Here is a 22,779-nt window from a genome sequence, read left to right on the forward strand (position 1 = left end):
CTATCTGTCTATCTGTCTATCTGTCTGTCTGTCTGTCTGTCTGTCTAATCGATGAATCACATTCTGTCTGTGTGTGCTGTCAAATTGATTAATCGCATTGAACACTAAACTGAAAGTTTACATAATGTGTGTCTGTATATTTATATGTGTGTGTGTGTGTGTGTATGCAGGGGGCTATTAAATGTTTATTTAACTTTTATTGCACCCCCCCCCCCCCCCCCAAAAAAAAAAAAAACATTGCCAGATATGATTGCTGTCAATTTACAATGAAGATACAATTTTGCCTTCTGAAGAAAATACATATTTTGCGATTTATATAAAGACACTTATACTGTTATAGTATGTAAACTTACAGACAGCACGTTCTCATATAACTTGAAACCACCTTAGAAGCTCACGCAGCACAATAATTATTCCATATATGTATTTTATTTCTAACATGTCTTAAGTAATTTCAGAGTTCCAGTATTATAATAAAAAAAAAATACTACATGATTTATTTATTTCAGTTTACTTGGTCATGTACTGTATACAGTGAGGAAAATAAGTATTTGAACACCCTGCTGTTTTGCAAGTTCTCCCACTTTTTCATCGTGGGAATCGATTTTTCATCCCCGAAATTGTCATCGTAGGTGCATGTCCACTGTGAGAGACATAATCTAAAAAAAATCCAGAAATTACAATGTATGATTTTTAAACTATTTATTTGTATGATACAGCTGCAAATAAGTATTTGAACTCCTGAGAAAATCAATGTTAATATTTGGTACAGTAGCCTTTGTTTGCAATTACAGAGGTCAAACGTTTCCTGTAGTTTTTCCACCAGGTTTGCACACACTGCAGGAGAGATTTTGGCCCACTCCTCCACACAGATCTTCTCTAGATCAGTCAGGTTTCTGGCCTGTCGCTGAGAAACACAGAGTTTGAGCTCCCTCCAAAGATTCTCTATTGGGTTTAGGTCTGGAGACTGGCTAGGCCACGCCAGAACCTTGATATGCTTCTTACACTCCTTGGTTATCCTGGCTGTGTGCTTCGGGTCATTGTCATGTTGGAAGACCCAGCCTCGACCCATCTTCAATGCTCTAACTGAGGGAAGGAGGTTGTTCCCCAAAATCTCGCAATACATGGCCCCAGTCATTCTCTCCTTAATACAGTGCAGTCGCCCTGTCCCATGTGCAGAAAAACACCCCGAAAAAATGATGCTACCACCCCCATGCTTCACAGTAGGGATGGTGTTCTTGGGATGGTACTCATCATTCTTCTTCCTCCAAACACGTTTAGTGGAATTATGACCAAAAAGTTCAATTTTGGTCTCATCTGACCACATGACTTTCTCCCATGACTCCTTTGGATCATCCAAATGGTCATTGGCAAACTTAAGACGGGCCTGGACATGTGCTGGTTTAAGCAGGGGAACCTTCCGTGCCTTGCATGATTTCAAACCATGACGTCTTAGTGTATTACCAACAGTAACCTTGGAAACGGTGGTCCCAGCTCTTTTCAGGTCATTGACCAGCTCCTCCCGTGTAGTTCTGGGCTGATTTATCACCTTTCTTAGGATCATTGAGACCCCACGAGGTGAGATCTTGCATGGAGCCCCAGTCCGAGGGAGATTGACAGTCATGTTTAGCTTCTTCCATTTTCTAATGATTGCTCCAACAGTGGACCTTTTTTCACCAAGCTGCTTGGCAATTTCCCCGTAGCCCTTTCCAGCCTTGTGGAGGTGTACAATTTTGTCTCTAGTGTCTTTGGACAGCTCTTTGGTCTTGGCCATGTTAGTAGTTGGATTCTTACTGATTGTATGGGGTGGACTGGTGTCTTTATGCAGCTAACGACCTCAAACAGGTACATCTAATTTAGGATAATAAATGGAGTGGAGGTGGACATTTTAAAGGCAGACTAACAGGTGTTTGAGGGTCAGAATTCTAGCTGATAGACAGGTGTTCAAATACTTATTTGCAGCTGTATCATACAAATAAATAGTTAAAAAATCATACATTGTGATTTCTGGATTTTTTTTTTTTAGATTATGTCTCTCACAGTGGACATGCACCTACGATGACAATTTCAGACCCCTCCATGATTTCTAAGTGGGAGAACTTGCAAAATAGCAGGGTGTTCAAATACTTATTTTCCTCACTGTATATTTATACCTATATGTGTGTGTGTGTGTGTGTGTGTGTGTGTGTGTGTGTGTGTGTGTGTGTGTGTGTGTGTGTAATATACACTCACACATATGTAAATTTTAAAAAACTTTTGTTAGATGCGATTTCATCACGATTAATCCATTTGAAAGCACTAATATACACAGTAAGTGTATATATATATATGTGTATATATATGTATGTTTGTGTATACAGTATATATAATTTTGTTTTGTTTTTGAAAAATATTAAATGTATATCAATCTGTCACTTATTTAAAATGCACATCCCTACTTTAGTAAGGTTGTGAGGTTCAATGAGGATGCTCTTTGTCCTGCCGCGCCCCATCACTGCTAGGACCGTAAATTGCTGTGTTAGCTGGAATGGATGAATGCCTGGACAGGGCAACGAGGGCACACCATGCTTTTGCTTGTCTGTCAAGCCCCTTTCCCTCACTTTATTCTCTAATTCCTTCTCTCAAAAGCTCCCCAACCCTGATACCTACTCATCCTCTACAGCTTTTCATTGTCATTTTACACCCTCTTTGCCTGTTTCTCTTCAGGCGGAGTGTCGCAGCTGCCTCTGCAGAGCTCTCAGACTAATTAATGCTAGAACTCACAAAATCTCCTTTCTTTTCTGTTCATTCTCCTTCAGCTTAACTGTTTTTAGCAGACCTTTACACTGTTACTGGCTGAAAAGAACAGTTGTGTTCATCCTCTCTGGTCAATTGCACTGATTTGAATGTGCAATGCATTTTTAGCTGGCAGACTACACCAGGGTGGCTGGGACGTGCTCAAAACAGAGCCTCTGAATGCGCAGAGACTGTCTGTCCAGACCGTGCGACTGGTGCTGAAACAGCAGCATACATTATATGCCGTAGCACCCTGACACACTCCTGTCCAACCCACACGCGCACCAGTCACACATTAGTCTGTCGGCAGCAGAGGGACTAGTCGCAGCCATGATCCTGAAAAATGGGACCTGGTTCTGGAAGAATAAAGTGAGTGGATCTGTGCACACTTCCTCTAACAAACTCACTTGTTTGTGATCTGTCTGAATCCGACTGTTCGGGATCCAACATTTAGGTCTCGTGTGCGAAAGCTTAAGTCTGTTGTTTGTTTGTGATTAATCTCGAGTACCGTGAAAAGGTGAAAGTGCCGTGCCAAGTATGTGCACTTTTCTCAGCTCTGGGTGTGATTGTGTGGTGCATTTTTCAAGGTCTTGAGTGGTTTACCCATAATGGGCCACCGTGTGTGACCGCATGTGTCTGTTTGCAAGCTGGTGGTAAATCCCTGCTCGTTGATGTGTGAGAGATGCTCATGAAAGGATTTAGTGCAGGCACTCTGGCTGTGGGAAAGTGATGTGTTTATTTATAGTGGTGGGGCCCTCGTTTGCTACTACAGGACCCTAGCCATCCCAGAAATTCACTCCTTAAATACTGGTAGGATAGCCAAAATGCGTCAGAGAGGAGAGAGCCTTTTCTTTTGTGACCATACTAGGCATGCTGAGCAATAAAAGTTTCTGCCTAAATAAGTAGGTTTGAGTGGGTCTGCATTCCCTTAATAGTTGTCCTTCAGAGCTTTTGAACTGGTGGTTTAAGCTAATAAAAAAACAACTGATGGTGATTTCCTAATGTCATAATTGGCTGTGTTTTATGGAATGTTAGAGGTTAACTTTTTTGAAAATAACAATTTCTACAAAAATTATTTTAGCCTGTATCCCAGAGTGGGACAATCTTTTTAGTGCAACTAAATGTAGCACTAGTGATTTGATTATTTATAAAGTATAGCCACCACTTAAAGCTGTAGTAACTTTTTTGGTTAAAAATGATCCAAAATTTATTTTTCAGCAAGTACATAACCATCCAGTGTTTAAAACTATCTCCTTACCTTAGCCCGATTCATAACGGTATGTGTTATAATTTCAGTGGTACTTGTGGCTTTCCGCTGGAAATTCAAGCATTACATTCATCTTTGCGTCATTACGTCACGTCTGGATACATAAAGAAGGAGTCCCGGGTAGGCTATATTGCATGTGAGGATGCTGCAGGTGGCGAATCATTTATAGCATTTTCTCACAGCAGCTGGAATAATTAAACATATGATTTTGATAGCGGATTGTAATCCAGAAAGGTCCAAACGACACTCATCAGTGAAAACTGGAGATTCACCTGTAGTCAAAAGATTAGACTGTACAGAAAATAAAATCTACAGGTAATGCTAATACACACTAAATACACATAGTCACGCAATGCTGATGTTGGTAACATACATTTTTTTTAATTTCATAGGCGCTGAGGAGCTGTGCCGATGCACAATCCACGTAAAATGATAATTACGCAACTAACTGCAATTGCAGGTTTCAAACAGAGATGGCGACAAAGAGGCAAAACTTACAGACAGCTGCTTTAAACACCATAGGTGCGTCCCGGTTCACATACTATCCGTCCTAAATAGTATTTGAAAATCGAATTAGTATGTCCCAAATCATAGTAAACAGGGCGTTTAAACTGCCCTGTCAATCATCTTGTCACAGTTAAAATCCTCCACATTCAGTTTAATTTAATTTCCTACCTTATCGGAGAGAAATATAGTAGCCTAGCCCGTTGACCTGCCATCTGTGCTTCATACAGGACATCACTACACCATTGACAATAGACAATGGACCTTTTTTTGCCTGTGACATTTCGCTGATATTTTGGTAATGTGACCGCATCTTTAGTCGGCAAGAATGATGTTGAAAGTTGAAACTCAATTTGCGGGGTTTTTTTTTTGTTCATTTGTTAATTTTTTTTTTTTACAGATTATCTTAAGAGGACCTATTATGCAAAATTCACAAGGTGTTTGAGCACAGATCCACAGTCCACTGTGTGTTTAAACAACCAGCCTATAATGTTAAAAATCCACCCACTCCTTTTTTACAATCCTCATAAATCATAAACAGTCTCTCCAAAACAAGCGGTTCCAGATTTCCCCCTACTCTTAAGAGACTCAAGGTAGACTTGGGACTGACTCATCGTAAGAGTTGGGACAGGCCCTGCCCATGAATGGTGACGATCTGCCCTATTATCATAGATCCTGCCCTGAGTGAGCTGCAGCAGTCCGCCATTTCGGTTTCCTCACTGTAGCAGCTGGAGATATACAATTTCTGTATTATATATTTGCGCAATTTTACACAGTATTACTTTGCAAACAAGAGTCAATTCAATGCTGGATTTGCACAAGTTGTTTCTGAAAGATTTTTTTTGTTTTGTTGTTGAATTAAATCCACAACAACTACATCAATTTATCCACTAATCATTCAAAAACGTCCAGTTGCATGGGGATCGAACATGTAAGGCTGAATGCCGCTACTGAAAATTTCAGTCATTTTGGCTGCGTGAGATTCTCCAGTTTTGTTTTTGAGTATCCGTGCTGTAAAGGCTCTGCCCTATTCTGGAAAGCTCATTTGCATTTAAAGGGACAAACAAAAACTGTTTTTTTGCTCACACCCAAATAGGGGCAAATTTGACAAGCTATAATAAATTATCTGTGGGGTATTTAGACACATTCTGGGGAAACCAGAGACTTGTATTACATCTTGTGAAAAGAGGCATAATAGGTCCCTTTTTAAATATTTATAGAACCAAATTAATATTCATGAGCCAAGCCATTTCATGACACCGGTCCCCAGCACTTTTTAAAACAAAGTGACTTGCATGGATTGATTGGTTTGGTTGTGCTGTAGGAGGAGGAGGCAACTCCACTGGGACTGTCCACGGCTCAGGCTCTGTGCACCCTACGGGACCAGCTGTCCAACTTACTGGGGCAACACCAGAAATTCAGCCGGCGAAGATCCACCATACAGGTCTGTTCTGAATTATGGGTGCTTTGATTATCGTCAGTTAAATTAGTTTTGTCATGAAAATCCTGATTTAGGCTTTACTTTTTGTTTTGCAGGAGCTGTGGGCTAAGAGCTTCCTTCACCATGACAACCGGCATTCGTGCTTCCATTGGCCAGGAGCTGTTCTCACTCTGGTTGTGGTGGTTGGGCTGTTGTGTTGTCATGGCAGCCAGCCAGAGGGCAGGTGGGCAGGGCTTCACGCAAAAAAACTTTTGATTGGCATTTTGAATGGGCATTATCAATTAGTTGGGTTTAGCACTTTGTATGTAAGCTGCTTTCCTTTTTATCTCAGTCAAGGCATAGAGCTGGTGAACGCGGGTGCGCTCTTCCTCCTGCTGCTGCTGAACCTCTTCCTCATCAGACGGCAGCAGAAGTTACGGACCAGCGAGATGGTGCGAAGGCTCAAGTCCATCATCTCACAGCTGAACGGTGAGGAGAGAGCAGGGAGTGTATAAACTTCTAAAGGAATCGGTCATGCTTCAGGAAGTAATAATGATGCTAGGGCTCATCCATTCATTTACATTACATGTCAACGCAATGATAAATATGCTTTTATATGACTGGCATTATAGTATAGTGGATTCATGTCTCTAGGCTTGCCGTTCCACGTTTTTAGTAGAGTAAACGTTCACTTAAATATTACATTTTTTCCTTATGGGTTGCCAGATTATTTGGAGAGAAGTGCCGGACATCCAATCAGATGGGCCCCCTCATTGTACCCTGACCTCTTCACTCCCACCTCCTCTTCCTGGTCACTGCATTGGACATTCAGAGACGAGCAACTGGTCAATCTACCTGTCAGTCTACTGGTGGAAGGTGATGTCATTGCTCTTAGACCAGGCCAGGAAGCCTTTGCATCTCTCAGAGGCATCAAGGTAATGTCAGATCTGAATGACATTATTTTTTGTTTGTGTATTTTGTAGGTTTATGGATGAAAATATGCATAACAATTTTAGGTTTATTTGATAATAAACTTAACAAATACCACATTAAAACCATTATTGTAGTATAATTTACATGCTATTATAGCATTTTTTTAAATATATTTTAGCATATTTTTATGTTTTTATTTTAATTTTGTTATGTTCTTTTGTCATTTTCATCAGTTTTTTTTTTTTTTTTTTAAATATTAGCTTTATTTTATTCCAGTTTTAGTCATTTTACTACTATTTTATTTTATATTGCCTGGCAATATTTCAAATTATCAAAGTTTTCTTCTAATATTTATATTATATTTTATTTAAACTTTATTTCAATTAATATATATATAACTAATAATGAACTGCACTTTTAAAGCATCTATTTATCTTTGTTAATGTTAATTTCAACATTTACTAATGCATTATTAAAATCTTGTTAGCATTTAGTTAATGCACTGTGAACTAACATGAACAAACCATGAACAGCTGTATTTTTACTAACATTAACAAAGATTAACTATTGCTGAACAGAGGTGTGGTTCATGGTTAGTTCATGTTAACTAATGCATTAACTAATGTTAACTAATACAACGTTATTGTAAAGTGTTACTTTTTTTATAGTTGTCATTTTAGTTAACAATAACAGCACTACACGGTAACCAAAGTTTCTGCCAAAGAACCATAGTTATTACAGGTATTTTTACTACTGTGACACAATCACATCAGGAAGTATTTGATATTTAATGTACAACATAATTTGTGGAGTAGGATGTTGGACCAATTCGATTAAAGTAGGCTTCTGACTTCTAAATAGTGATGCAGCCTGAATCATAATCACACCGTGTTCGTTTGTTGGCCAACGGAGAACTGGCCCCCGGACCGTGCCTGGTTTCTCCCATGTTTTTTTTTTTCTCCATTTCTGTCACCTAATGGAGTTTGGGTTCCTTGTCACTGTCACCTCTGGCTTGCTTAGTTGGAGACACCTAATATTTAGCAATGTTGCTGATTTGACTGCACTGACTCTATTGGATGAGAACTAAACTGAGCTGAATGATGGCATCACTGTTTTCTCCTAACACTGATTTCATCTGAAGAATGACTGCTTACTATTGTCTTTATAGAGCTGCTTTATAGCAGAATGGAATTCTGTTTGCATCATTGAATTGTTATTTTCCTGTTTATCACTGTAAAGCTGCTTTGAAACAATTTGTATAAAACGCTATATAAATAAAGTTGACTTTACGTGGCAGGGCTACATAGTGTGATGCCCTAGAAATAGAAACAAAGCATTGCAATAAAAAGGTTATCTCGCTCATCGTGGCTGGTTAGGAGATCCAGTATTAAGCTATTATGATTTAACTGAAGTAACAGTATGAACTATATACTGTTATTTTGTTCTGAAATCTGAAACGGTACAAAAGAAAACCTTGGAGAATACTCGCTTTATTCTCACTGGTTCTGTGGCTCTCTCACTCTGTTCTTCTAAATCATTAAATGCTCTGTTACCAGGACGACGAACACATTGTGCTGGAGCCAGGAGACCTTTTTCCGCCGTTCTCCCCTCCTCCCTCCCCACGCGTGACTGAGCGGAGGGGCCCCCACAGTCCTCAGCAGCACCGCCTCTTCAGGGTGGTGCACACACCTATACTCGACAGTGTCAGGTTAATACCTCAGTGGTCAAACAACTAGACTTTTTTTCTGCCTCCTTTTTCTTTTGTGATTATGTGAAAATTTTTGGTTTCTCACACTAGTAACTAATCACCTTTTTCTGGCCAATAGGAACAGTCTTGACCTGGCTCTCTCCCGTCCAATCACAGCCCTCGATAACGAACGGTTCACAGTGCAGTCCAGTATTGCCAAATTTGCCTGTCCTGCTGTATTGGTATGATAAAACTGAACACATGGACACTTTTTCAAAATGTGTCACAAAGTTTCACACATATTGTGTCTGCATCCTGTAAGCAACATCAATTTTGACACCCATATTAACAGTTTTTTGTATTCACATGTAGTATGTGTTGTGGGGAGAACAAGTATTTGATACACTGCCAATTTTACAGGTTTGCCCACTTACAAAGCACATTCAACTGTGAGTGACGGAATCTAAAACAAAAATGAATCATTATCACATTGTATGATTTTTAAGTAATTAATTTGCATTTTATTGCATGACTTAAGTATTTGATACATCAGAAAAGCAGAACTTAATATTTGGTACAGAAACCTTTGTTTGCAATTACAGATATCATACATTTCCTGTAGTTCTGGACCAGGTTTGCACACACTGCAGCAGGGATTTTGGCCCACTCCTCCATACAGACCCTCTCCAGATCCTTCAGGTTTCGGGGCTTTCGCTGGGGAATACGGAATTCAGTTCACTCCAAAGATTTTCTATTGGGTTCAGGTCTGGAGTCTGGCTAGGCCACTCCAGGACCTTGAGATGCTTCTTACGGACACACTCCTTAGTTGCCCTGGTTGTGTGTTTTGGGCTGTTGTCATGCTGGAAGACCCAGCCACGACCCATCTTCAATGCTCTTACTGAGGGAAGGGCCCTCGCGATACAAGGCCCCATCCATCCTCCCCACAATATGGGGCAGTCGTCCTGTCCCCTTTGCAGAAAAGCCTCCCCAAAGAATGATGTTTCCACCTCCATGCTTCACAGTTGGGATGGGGTTCTTGGGGTACTCATCCTTCTTCCTCCAAACACGGCATGTGGAGTTTAGACCAAAAAGCTCTATTTTTGTCTCATCAGACCACATGACCGTCTCCTATTCCTCCTCTGGATCATCCAGATGGTCATTGGCAAACTTCAGACGGGCCTGGACATGCGCTGGCTTGAGCAGGGGGAACTTGCGTGCACTGCAGGATTTTAATCCATGATGGCGTAGTGTGTTACTAATGGTTTTCTTTGAGACCGTGGTCCCAGCTCTCTTCAGGTCATTGACCAGGTCCTGCCGTGTAGTTCTGGGCTGATCCCTCACCTTCCTCATGATTGATGTGAGATCTTACATGGTGCCCCAGACCGAGGGAGATTGACCGTCATCTTGAACTTCGTCCATTTTCTAATAATTGCGGCAACAGTTGTTGACTTCTCACCCAAGCTGCTTGCCTATTGTCCTGTAGCCCATCCCAGCCTTGTGCAGGTCTACAATTTTATCCCTGATGTCCTTACACCGCTATCTGGTCTTGGCCATTGTGGAGAGGTTGGAGTCTGTTTGATTGAGTGTGTGGACAGGTGTCTATTATACAGGTAACGAGTTCAAACAGGTGCAGTTAATACAGGTAATGAGTGGAGAACAGGAGGGCTTCTTAAAGAAAAACTAACAGGTCTGTGCGAGCCGGAATTCTTACTGGTTGGTAGGTGATCAAATACTTATGTCATGCAATAAAATGCAAATTAATTATTAAAAAAGTCATACAATGTGATTTTCTAGATTTTTGTTTTAGATTCCGTCTCTCACAGTTGAAGTGTACCTATGATACAAATTACAGACCTCTACATGCTTTGTAAGTAGGAAAAAGGAAAACGTGCAAAATCGGCAGTGTATCAATACTTGTTCTCCCCACTGTATGTATGAACATTTTATCCTAAACCTATTTATGAACACAATCTTTTGCAATATTATCTTGTATGAAGGAATGTACAATTATGGAGTTTCACAGTGTGAAAGCTACACCCATGCTCCAGATGCAAGAAGTGTGAAATGGGCCAAATGTTCATAACATTTACAAATTGTGTGAAAATGTGTGTTCACTTGCTGATGATGATCTTTGGTCAATTTTTTCCTTTATAGGTGGCCTTTTTCTCTATTAACACGATCCGGTACTTCTGTGACACTCCCGGGCTCACACCTGGACCCTTCAACTTCCTTCAGTTGCAGGTTGATAAGAGTTCACAATGCAAATTTTTTTTTTCATTTTCATTTTATTTGAATTCAGAACTGTTTTCCCTCTCTGAAAATAGTAAATAGTAAGGTCATCATAGCTGTTCTCTTCATTTAATATATATATATATATATATATAATATTAGACCATTATAGCGATTGGACAAATGACATTTTTGCACCCATGAATGGCATTGTGGGAAAGGGACAATATTCGTATGATCAAAATTGCTTTCCACAAGGCTGTTTGTGAAATCTGCATACAATGGTCAATTTAAGAAAGCAGTTTTGTTATGACTACGAGATCCTGGTTAGCACATCCTTGTGTTATGTTAAGAAACCTGAGGTTTTTATTTATGATTGTTTTTTTTTTGTTGTTTTTTAAGCCATTACTCAAACTTTGGTTATCAACCACAGGGCCGGGGCCCGCTAGGGGCCTCAGCAAACTTTCAAGAGCTTCAAGATCAAAACAAGTCAAAGCAACTAAAAATCTGGATATTTCTAATGCTAATTCACCCCTTTTTTAATGAAGAATCAGGGTTCCCATTGTCTTCACATCTCCCTTATGAGGTAGTCTTGTTTTAAAAGGTGTGATTTCTAGACCTGGAAAAGTCGTGTATAGACATTATAATATTTCATTATAAAATGAAATATATTTCATGCATTTCACTATAAAAATGCCCATGGAATTATAAGATTTTATTCATTTACATTTTATACCAAGCTCTAAAAAAATTGTATCAGGTTCAAATTGTGAGTAAAAACTAGTGTTAAAGTGTTAGTTCACCCCAAAAAATGTTTTTTTCATGAAATCTGGGAGCTTTCTGTCCCTCCATTTACAGCTACGCAACTACCACTTTCAAGCACCAGTAGTAAAGATATCATTAAAGTAATCCATGTGACTCCAGTGGTTTAAACTTAATTTTAAGTGACGTGAGTGCTTTGTTTGCACAAAAAAAACCTATTTATACTCGCATTGCTTCATAAAATTGAGTTTGAACCACTGGAATCACATGGATTACTTTAATGATGTCTTTACTACCTTTCTGGGGCTTAAAAGTGATAGTTGCAGTAGTGGTAGTTCAACTCTCAGACTTCATTTAAAAACTTTTCATTTGTGTTCCAAAAATGAACGAATGTCTTATGGGTTTGGAATGACACGAGGGTGAGTAATTAATGACAGAATTAACATTTTTGGGTGAACTAACCCTTCGAAAATCCTTATTCTTAATCCTTATCCAGTGCCATGAGGCCCTGGAATAATTTTGTGCCTTGGCGTCAAAAAGGTTGAGAATCGCTGTTCTCATGTATCTAAGGACTGTAATTGGTAAATATTCCGAATCCGTACATATTTCAATATTTTGCATGTTTCTTTCTTTCTTTTTTTAGACTGCACAGAGAGACATAATAAGAGACGACATTTGATGCAAAACTTTTATTTGGCACAACTATGTTGGTATTAATAATGCATTTCCATCTCTCTTTTTCTCTCTCTCTCTTGCTCTCTCTGATGAATAGATGATGGGTGTATTGCCCATTTTACCTCTTCTGTTTCCTGTCATGTGGGTTCTGGTCAATGCGTATGGAGAGGCCCGTGTGTTAGCCGAATCCAGCCGTAACTCTCCCACTGGCCTGGTAAGACAGACAGAACAACACACATTCATTCATTCACTCACTTTTTGCTGTTCATTAACAGTTCCTCCACACACACATACACACACACACACACACACACACACACACACACACACACACACACACACACTCCAAAGCAGATACAAAACCTACACAGCACTCATAACCTCTCAATTCCCACAGTAATGGATATTGCTGCTAAATCGTAACTCACTCTGTCTATGATTACTGTGTGTATTAACTTTGATTTGCAGCCATAACACTGCATAAGGAAGTAAAGCTCATTGGCCAAGCTCACACTAGTAGTAGGGAGGATTAGGGAGGGATTGCAGCCGAGGCGATCAGGCCAGAGTTGAAACGGAGGGCTGATCGTCTGCTCAGGTGTTTAATCAGACTTTTTTCTTGTCCCAGCTTGCTAAGTTCTCTGAGGACACTCTAAGCAGCTACACGGAAGTGGTGTCCTCCCAGGTATATCCTCTGTATTCCTCCTCCCCCTCTCCCACCCGTTCACCACACGCTTCTTGTGATCCTTCTCCTTTGCTCTGGACCCTCCCACAACCGTCATCTTTTTCTTCACCTTTTTGTTTTCTGATTTTTACTCATGTCAACTTGTCTATATCAAAGGATCACTATGAAAAGAGCCTGTTATTTTATTCATTTATTTGCTTCACCACCGTTTCTTTACGTTTGTTCTCATTTTTTTCTTTTAAAAGACACCGCCACTTCATCTCACTTTGTTCAATCAAGTTCAGCCAATAATCCTGCGGTTTTTATTATTTATTTGCATCTTTTTCGCTTCTTGTGCTGCCGGTTAGTTTGGTACCCCCCACGCTGACCTGTGACCCCTTGGCCTTTGCCTGCCCACCTTCTGCCTGCCTGAGGTTTGCATGATAGGTTATATGCTCTCTCTATAGTGGTGGTGCTTGTTTGGACTACATTTTTCAAAATTTTAATCTGAGTTAATGTGCATTTGGAGAACTTCTGCATGAACAAAACTCTCTTTACTCTTTAACATTTCCAAAGTATGGTAAGTATTTGTCTGCATGGACAGATCAGACATACAGTATGAGCAGGCTGAAAGCATTTAAATCGGCTTTGTGTTTTGCTGTTTAATTTCTTATTTCTGTCGCACTTTACAATAAGTTTTCATTAGTTAACGTTAGTTAATGTATTAACTAACAATGAACAAAACATTTGTTACACTATTTATTAATCTTTGTTAATGTTAGTTCATAAAAATACAGTCGTTCATTGTTTGTTCATGTTAGTGCACAGTGCATTAACTAATGTTACCATACACAACTTTTGATTTTAATAATGTATTAGTAAATGTTGAATTTAGATTAATAAATGCTGTATAATTACTGTGAGCGAGGGAGAGTGAGCGAGGGAGAGTGAGGGAGAGTGAGTGCGCGAGGGGGAGTGCGCGAGGGGGAGAGTGAGCAAGTGTGCGAGGGAGAGACTGTGCGGGAGAGAGTGAGAGAGCACGCGAGGGAGAGAGCGCACGAGGGGGAGAGTGAGTGAGTGTGCGAGGGAGAGAGTGTGCGAGGGAGAGAGTGTGCGAGGGAGAGAGTGTGCGAGGGAGAGAGTGTGCGAGGGAGAGAGTGTGCGAGGGAGAGAGTGTGCGAGGGAGAGAGTGAGCGAGGGAGAGAGTGTGCGAGGGGGAGAGGGAGAGAGTGAATGAGTGTGCGAGGGGTAGGAGAGAGCGCGCACGAGGGAGAGAGCGTGAGTGAGTGAGCGTGCGAGGGAGAGCGAGCGAGGGAGAGAGAGAGCGAGAAAGCGTGCGAGAGAGAGAGCGAGAAAGCGTGCGAGGGAGAGAGTGAGTGAGCGAGCGAGCGTGCGAGAGAGAGAGCGAGAAAGCGTGCGAGGGAGAGAGTGAGTGAGCGAGCGTGCGAGGGAGAAAGCGAGCGAGAGAGCGTGAGTGAGTGAATGTCTGATGATGTGAATCTTTAAAGACTCTGTGAAATCAAAATTTTGTGGCTTTTTGTGAAGATGTCTATAGTGTCATCTGTATACTATGACATACTACCATACTCCTTACAGTTGACATAATTAATGAACTTTTTAGCAGATATATTTAGGTAGATGCAACAGCTGTATTGTCCAGTGTAGACAGTGCGAGTCATTAGGTTTTGATGAAAGACAACCAGTTTTTTTTTTAATTGTGTGCACTGATGATTCTTTCACAATGAGACCAAGAACATGTATTAAGAAAGTAATTGGGTCAGTTTTGATTTCATGTTGACTTTAAAGGTGGATTCATGAACATCTGATAAATTCACCTGCAACTAACCGTTTTCAGTTCTTGCTTCAAAGTGCTGCTCTCCTGTAGCTGCTGTTGCCTCAAGTTTCCATGTGTGTGCTTCAGTTTCAAATCTTCTGTGATTCAGTCAGTTCAATTTCTCTTTTCCTTTTCCTGCTACAAGGTGCATTTATCTTTATGAAGCGCCTCTAAATCACTTAATGCACCAGGACAAACCTAAGACTGGACATGCTACTGCTGCTTTTTTCCTACCTAACTCTCCCAGGCCTTGTGTTATAGATCTTTGTGTGTGTGTGTGTGTGTGTGTGTGTGTGTGTGTGTGTGTGTGTGTCTGGCTGTGTGTGTGTGTCTGGGTGTCTGTGTGTGTTTTGTCAGTGGGTAACATCCAGGTTTCTTGTTTCATAAATTCTGTCACTTTTGCAGAGCCAATCGAAACCCAGAGGTGCTGATGCATGGATTTGAGTTTCTGTCAGGGCAGGGGATGCAACTCACCATGTTTGTGTGTGTGTGTGTGTGTGGTTGTGTGCAGGAGATTCTACGCTGTGTGTGGAGACACCTGGTCAGTGTGCTGAAAGGAGAGTCCCAGACCCTCTGTTATACCTCCAGTCTGCTGCACTCGCTGGGTTCCGTCACTGTGAGTGCTCCCCCTTGTGTCACATTACACATATTACACTTCCTACTTGCAATTTTATGAAAAAAGGATCAATATTCACTTTAAAAATAAATACTAATAAAAGACCATTCTGTGCTATTTTCAGTCAATTATCAAATTATAGCATGGCCGAAACTGCTATAGACACTGAGGAGTGCAGTTTTTAAAATATTTAAATTAGTGGTCAATCAATGTCTTTTTAATAGCAGGAAAATTCTATGAATTTGGTCCCATCCCCATTATTTAACGTTTCTTTACATCCTTGAGATACTGCATCTGTTAATCACTACAAATAACAATTACATCACAATCTTCTGTATCTATAAACAAATATCAAGAGGTATTTACAGTAAATAAATATGCTTATAATGCAAGAGGGCATCCATGCAATACTGCAAATAGGCTAAATGTTCGAAAATATGAACCTATATGAAATATGCATTTAAAATCACTTAAATGCATTTAAACACACTCACCCGGCCACTTTATTAGGTACACCTTGCGTCTTTAATTCTTCGTGGCATAGATTCAACAGGGTTCTGGAAACATTCCTCAGAGGTTTTATCCATATTGTCATGATAGCATCACACAGATTTGTCATCTGCACATCCATGATGCGAATCTTCCATTCCACCACATCTCAAAGGTGCTCTATTGGTCTATCTGGTGACTGTGGAGGCCATTTGAGTTTAGTGAACTCACTCTCATGTTCAAGAAACCAGTTTGATATGATTTGAGGTTTGTGACATTGCACATTATCCTACTTGAAGTAGCCATTAGAAGATGGGTTGTTAACTGTGGTCATAAAGGGATGGACCTGGTCAGCAACAATACTCAGGTGCAATGTTCCCTCTAAGCTGCAGGCGTGCGCAGCCGCGCACTTGTGATGCAGCGCAGATAGAATAAAATGCCACCCAGATGATAGACACAGAGGTGAAATGTGGGGAGAAATTTGTTTGATTGTTGTTTAAATGACAAATAATTGCAGTGCTCTGTTAGTATCGCTATCGTGTTAGAACCGGTGGATGCGGTTTACAGGTTCTCTTTCATCATCTCGTGTTCAAGATCCACCTATGGAAAAGGCATCCGTACCTGACCTCTGCAGAAGCATCCAATTGCACCAAGTCTGACAAGACAGGTAGGAGCGCGCAGCCAATGCCCGGTGAGGCCCCACCCCTTACCTACGGGCATGTATAGCCTGTATGCGCTACTGTACATCAGTTGACATTTGCTTCTCGCGATCTCTGCACTGACACAGCTCAGTCGAATTTGTGCTGCTCACTTATTGTCTGCAGGAGGAAATATCTTCGGATCAGCCTCCGCCGGGCGTGACAGTTTCTATTCTGCCAGTTTCTCTGTGTCTGCTCTCGGAGCCGCCCGCGCTCTGCCTCGTCATTCCTGTTCCACGGCTGCCGCCACAGATTTTTTCTGAGTTCTTCGCCGGTATGTCACTCTCTATTCCTGCTTCTTCCGGCGCTAGTTTATCACGGGCCTGCCCAGCCGCGTGTGGTGCTCTTATTGCCGCTATGATTTTCACCCTTTCTGCGCGGTCTGCTTGGGCCTCAAGCACGCGGAAGAGGCCATAGAGAATCTGGAGAACTGCAGTCACTGCCTGGTGCTGCCTAGTTACTCCTGCGACGCCACCATAAAGTTGCTGCTACCCAGTGGGACATAGTGACGACAGCCCGCCACCGGGGACCTCCCGGGTGTGACTGCTCTTGTCTGGGCTGACCAGCCCAATCCTAAGTTCCCCGAAGAGGACATCTTCACGGGAAACCCCCCGCTCACCGACGATCTGGCAGGGTCCGGTGATGATGACGACGCGGGACTTCTCATTTGCGCGAATTGTGCTGCAGAATGCCTATTCACGTCTTTGCATTGACTTAACATGAAATGTAACTTAACATGTAAATCACTCGCACGAAACGCTTCATTCGCGTCTGGTGTGAACGCACCATCAGAGGACGAGGAGGCCATCCCGCCCTCTGTCATTCCCCAGGCTAGCGCCCCCGCAGCCTTGCCTCAATCCATCTTCCTGGATGTGTGCGAGCGAGCGGCCGCTTGTCTCAACATCGGCTCCACAGAGCGCCACCGACCAGGAGAGGGATATTTACGACGGGAAAATGCTGGGAGCTCCCAGCGCTCCCGAGGTAACAACTTTCCCGTTCTCCTAGCATGCGCTAAGCACACAAGGCATTACTGGAGCGACCCGCTTGACTTTAAACACGGTCTCGCGGGTCTGGAGGTTAAAATATGGCGGCTCTCGGCATGGGTTAACCGCCCGCTATTGAGCGATCGCCAGGCACCTCAACCCAGTCCAGGGAGGGCTGCTCGCCCTGATGAACCGTTTTTCTGCTTCGGTGCACCAGGCCGCTTATAAATCCTCTGCCTTGGCTGTTAGGGCCCTAAATGTCTCCTCCATCCTCTCTGCTTACCAGGCAGAAATTTTGGACGACCTGGGCCAACAGCTAGGGATCTTCCTCTCCTACATTATGGAAGGAGATCATCACGGTTTACAACCTTGTTTCTCCGTAACGCTCGTCAGGCCTTCCAAACCTTTGGGCGCTCCATGGCGCTTTTCTTTGTAGGATGTGACCAGGAGGAGGAGGATGAGGCCTTCAAGTTGTGCCTTCTTAGGAAGACGGCCCCAAGCCAGGCGCCCCCTGTGCGTTTGCCTAATTCCCTGGCCCCGGGGCGTAACTTTCATCAAAACCGTTCTCGAGCGACAAGCTCTTTGAACTCTCTTTCTGCAGTAACCCTGTCCAAAACCCGTGGCTGCCCAGCCTATGTGTTTAGTGGATGGGGTGTGTTACCTCCCATTCAGGGGGTCTGTTGTGAGGGAAAGTGCAAAAGCAGTGTCACCACACCGCACATACAGTGTCCCCTCACTCAGCTAATAAAGGCTTCGCCCCCAGTCCCCCCCCCCCCCCCCCCCCCAAAAAAAAACATTAAATCAAACGAATCAAATGAATTTGTTACAGAGAGATACCCTCTCTCTGCAGGGAAAGCCTGTTCCTCTGCAAAGAGTGGTCACCTCTCTGAACTCACGCTTGCCGTCCCTAGTTTCCCCACTAGAGGGTGTCGTTGCATCACAAATAAGCCAGCTGGGCATGCGTTAAGCCAGCATGGCTGAGGTTGGCACACTTGCGAGCCGTGTGTCAGCTTGGCGAACTGCCGCACCATAATGCTCAATATCGCAGGGCTATCGTCTGCAGTTTGCTATGAAACCCCAACGTTTTCAGCAGCATTCGCTTTTCTCACACAGAGGAGAGCACGGCGCACATTCTGAAGGAAGAAATCCCCTCTCTTCTGAGTAAAGGTGCGAGTCAGGTGGTACCCCCCAATCTGATAAACCAGGTTTTTTATTCTCGTTATTTCCTGGTTCCAAAGAAGGACGGTTCCCTCCGTCCTATTCTGGACCTCAGGGTGTTGAACAAACATTTGAGGAAATACAATTTCAGAATGTTAACTCATGGTTCGCTTGCCCGCGCCATAAAACGGAACGACTGGTTCACATCGGTCGATCTGTAGATGCTTTTTTTCCACATAAGCATTTACCCACCACACAAGAAGTTTCTTCGTTTCGCCTATCAAGGCATTTGTTACGAATTCACGGTCCTGCCCTTTGGGTTAAGTCTAAGCCCCGCACATTTTGTCTGTGCACGGAAGCGCGCTTGACTCCCCTGAGAATGTCTGGTCTACGGATCCTGACATACATAAACGATTGGCTCATCATAGCCGATTCGAGAGAAAAGGTGTTGCAAGACACCCGCCATGTTTTTGCACACATCACATATCTGGGCTTCAAGGTGAATGTGAACTAAAGCAATTTTACACTCAGCCAGAATGTGATCTTCCTGGGCATGGAGCTGGACTCAGTTTCCATGCGAGCGCGTCTCTCTCAAGAGTGCGTTCTCTCTCTGATGAACTGTCTGTCGCAGTACAGAGAGGGGGCGAGGGTGCAATATCGCATGTCTCAGGCTACAGGGTCTTATGGCTTCATCTATCCAGGTTTTGCCACTAGGACTCTGAGAATGAGGGCGTTCATTAAATGGGTTTTGTCACTACATTTCAGCCCTGCACCACTGGAAGAGCGTGGACTTTTACGCACAGGGCACCCCTCAGGGGACGGTTATGTTGCGGAAAGTTGTGACGATGGATGCGTCCTTAGCAGGCTGGGGTGCCACCCAAGAGGGCAGAACTGTGAACGGTTTGTGGTCGAGCAAACTACGTTCAGAGCACATAAATTATTTAGAGCTTCTGACTCTTTGGAAGGCTCTGGATAATTTTCTGCCTCGTCTGCAAGGACATCATGTGCTCGTACACTGCGACAATGCCACGGCAGTGGCTTAAATCAATTGTCGAGGCGGCGTGCGCTCGTCGAAACGTCATGCTCTAGCTTACAAGCTTTTGGTATGGTGCAGACGGTTTTCCTGTCGTTACGCGCCACTCATGTTCCAGGGATTCTGAACAGAGCCGCAAATCTTCTATCGAGGGGGAACACGCTCTTAGGAGATTGGCGCCTCCACCCTCAGATAGTGGGCATGATATGGATGAGATTCAGACAGGCGTCCGTAGCGAAAACAGCCATTGTCCCGTGTTCTTTACGTTAAAGGACTTGGATGCACCCCTCTGGGTAGATGCACTGGCCCACCCGTGGCCCAGAGTGCTGCTGTATGCCTTTCCTCCCCTGTGCCTGATAATTCCCACTCTGGCCAGGGTGAGAGAGGGGAGCCTGTCTCTCATTCTGATAGCGCCCAGGTGGCCCAAAGCACCATGGCTGGCGGAGATAATTCCTCTGTTACATGCCCAGCCGTGGCGCCTCCCCCTCCGCACAGACCTATTGTCTCAAGCGAATGGGGAGACTTATCACCCACACCCGGACAGGGTAGCTCTCTGGGCCTGGCCCGTGAGAATATAGAACATAAGCGCGTTAGGGCTTTCCCCACGCGTGGTTGCTACTATACAGAATGCCAGGGCCGTTTCTACACGGCCCTTATGGCTGTAAGTGGCAAGTGTTCAATGAGTGGTGTGATGGGCGGGGTCTCACTTCATATCAGTGCTCAGTTTCTGATATTTTGTTTCCTCCAATACCTTATGGATAAGGGCAGGCCCTTTTCCACTATTAATGTCTATCTGGCAGCTATTTCTGCTTGTCATGTGGACTTTGAGGGATCAACGGTTGGACAGCATCCTCTAATCCACGGATTTTTGAGGGATGCCCGTCGCTCGTTGCCAGTCATTAGGGGAATGATCCCTGAATGGGACCTCTCCATGTTGCTGGAATCCTGTCTCAAATCCCTTTTGAGCCTCTGGGGAATATTTCCCTAAAATTGCTGTCCTTCAAGACAGCCTTGCTCTTTGCCTTGGCGTCAGCCAAACGTGTCAGTGGGTTACATGCACTCTCGGTCCACCCCTAGTGCATTATATTCTCTCTGGGTGGAGATAAGGTTTTCCTTAAGCCTAATCCAGCCTTCATGCCGAAATGTTTCACTGCGTTCACATCGGAGGTGCTGGAGCTGTCTGCTTTTCACCCTCCGCCCCCTTTTCCTCCACGGAGGATCCGTGTTTCCGGTCCGTGCGTCACAGACATATTGGGCTAGGACCAGTGCGTTGCGGAAGAGTGACCAACTCTTTGTTTCATGGGCTCCTCCCCACAAAGGGGATTCCCTAAGCAACACCTTTCACATTGGCTTGTGGACGCTATAATGTTTGGCTTACGAACCAAAGGGAGTGCAACTCTCAGGGGACATCAGAGCTCATTCCACGTGGGGTTTAGCCGCCTCTTGGGCTCTGTTCAGGGGAGTATCGCTGCAGGCTATCTGCTCTGCTGCTAGTTGGGCTTCTCCCCTTACGTTTGTGCATTACTACAGGTTGGATGTCACCAGAACCTCGGTAGCACATTTGGTCTTGGGGGTGGGGTCTTCGTAACCCTGCCTTCTTTTGTGTGTGCCGCACATATGTTTCATGTCCTGCTTTCACACCGCAGACGCGTGTGCGTCGGTGTGGCGGGTTCATGGTTATGAGACGTGTCAAGCACCGCCCCTCAGGGTGACCGTCTTTTTCTGGCTAACAGGACCTCACTGTGAGTGTATTGGGCAATCGGGGAGCTGTCCATGTCTCTCCCATAGGTGGATCTCGAACACGAGATGATGAAAGAGAACAATAGGTTACTGTCGTAACCCCGGTTCTCTGAAACATTGAGTGGAGAGGTCCACCAGCTTTGCCCCGCTTGCTGCATGAGAAGCGAATATACTTACTGATGTACAGAAGCGCATACATGCCCGTTGGTAAGGGGTGAGGCCTTACCGGGCATTGGCTGCGCGCTCCTGCTTGTCTTGTCAGACTTGGTGCAATTGGATGCTTCTGCAGAGGTCAGGTACGGATGCCCTTCCCATAGGTGGATCTCTTCACTCTATGTTTCAGAGGACCGGGGTTACGACAGTAACCTATTGTTTCATAGAAAGACAATGATGTCACGTGTGAGCACGCAGCAGTGAGTCATGTTTCCGGTCCAAATAGCTCAAAATGAGAGGTAACGAGAAACGTGGTGGAAATAACAGATGATGGACACAGCACGGTAACAAAACAGACATTTATAGTTACACCCACCACAAGTGTAGCGTGCAAACGCTAAACACCAAAGTAACACACATCAGTTTAAATAGATGTGTGTGTGGTTTGGGATTCAGTGATGTTCAGATAACTATAAAAGAGTTCACATGTTCCCTTGAACATATTTAGATATTAGATCTATTTCATTACTTCAGTTAGTTTTTTTTAGTTTTTTATTAATTGAAGCATTTAAACTGATATACTATCAGTTTAAATACTTCCATTAGTTTTTATATTATATTAAATGCTATTATAATTGTATTGTAGTGTAAGCCTAATAAAGAATTGATCTCACAAGGGGATTGTTTAGGGATCCTTGCCATTCAAACGTTTGAAAACCCCTGATATAGAAAATCTTGGAAATTCATAAGCAATAAACAAACATTTATTATAGATGGTTTAATGCCGCCTGTCGCCAATAAATGACTGTACAAAAACACATTAAGAACCATTTCAGTGTAATTTTTTTCATATTATTTTATATTATAAAGAATTGAACAGTCCTGGGGGAGATTTTAATAATGTGTCTTGGTAAAGAAGACTACAGTTAACAGCACTGTAAAATGTGCTTAATTTAGTGACTTCTGAATTAACTGTTTTTTATTTATTTTTTTTATTTAATATATCACAAAGTTACATCAATGGTTAAATAAAATAGAAATGGCCTATTAAAGTTAAAAAAACAACAGTGTCACATTTCTTCCCCATTCTAATGCTCAGTTTGAACGTCAGCAGATTGTCTTGACCGTGTTTACATTCCTAAATGCATTGAGGGATTGTCAT

General features: G+C 43.0%; 1 protein-coding gene across 2 annotated transcripts in view; it reads left to right on the top strand.

Annotated features, from left to right (window-relative positions):
• tmem94 (transmembrane protein 94) overlaps positions 1–22,779 on the top strand; it is a 37,943-nt gene that overhangs the window by 2,726 nt on the left and 12,438 nt on the right. The window contains exons 2-11 of one of the 2 annotated variants that reach the window (XM_079845938.1): positions 5,871–5,990; positions 6,083–6,210; positions 6,319–6,455; positions 6,693–6,901; positions 8,456–8,607; positions 8,726–8,828; positions 10,741–10,827; positions 12,350–12,466; positions 12,878–12,934; positions 15,259–15,363. In XM_079845938.1, the coding sequence (XP_079702064.1) occupies positions 5,871–5,990; positions 6,083–6,210; positions 6,319–6,455; positions 6,693–6,901; positions 8,456–8,607; positions 8,726–8,828; positions 10,741–10,827; positions 12,350–12,466; positions 12,878–12,934; positions 15,259–15,363 (1,215 nt within the window). The remainder of the gene's footprint in view (positions 1–5,870; positions 5,991–6,082; positions 6,211–6,318; positions 6,456–6,692; positions 6,902–8,455; positions 8,608–8,725; positions 8,829–10,740; positions 10,828–12,349; positions 12,467–12,877; positions 12,935–15,258; positions 15,364–22,779) is intronic. The other variant, XM_079845939.1, reaches the window with a different exon arrangement.

The sequence above is a fragment of the Gobio gobio genome (genome assembly GCF_949357685.1).
Source record: "Gobio gobio genome assembly, chromosome: 20".
NCBI classification, from domain to species: Eukaryota; Metazoa; Chordata; class Actinopteri; order Cypriniformes; family Gobionidae; genus Gobio; species Gobio gobio.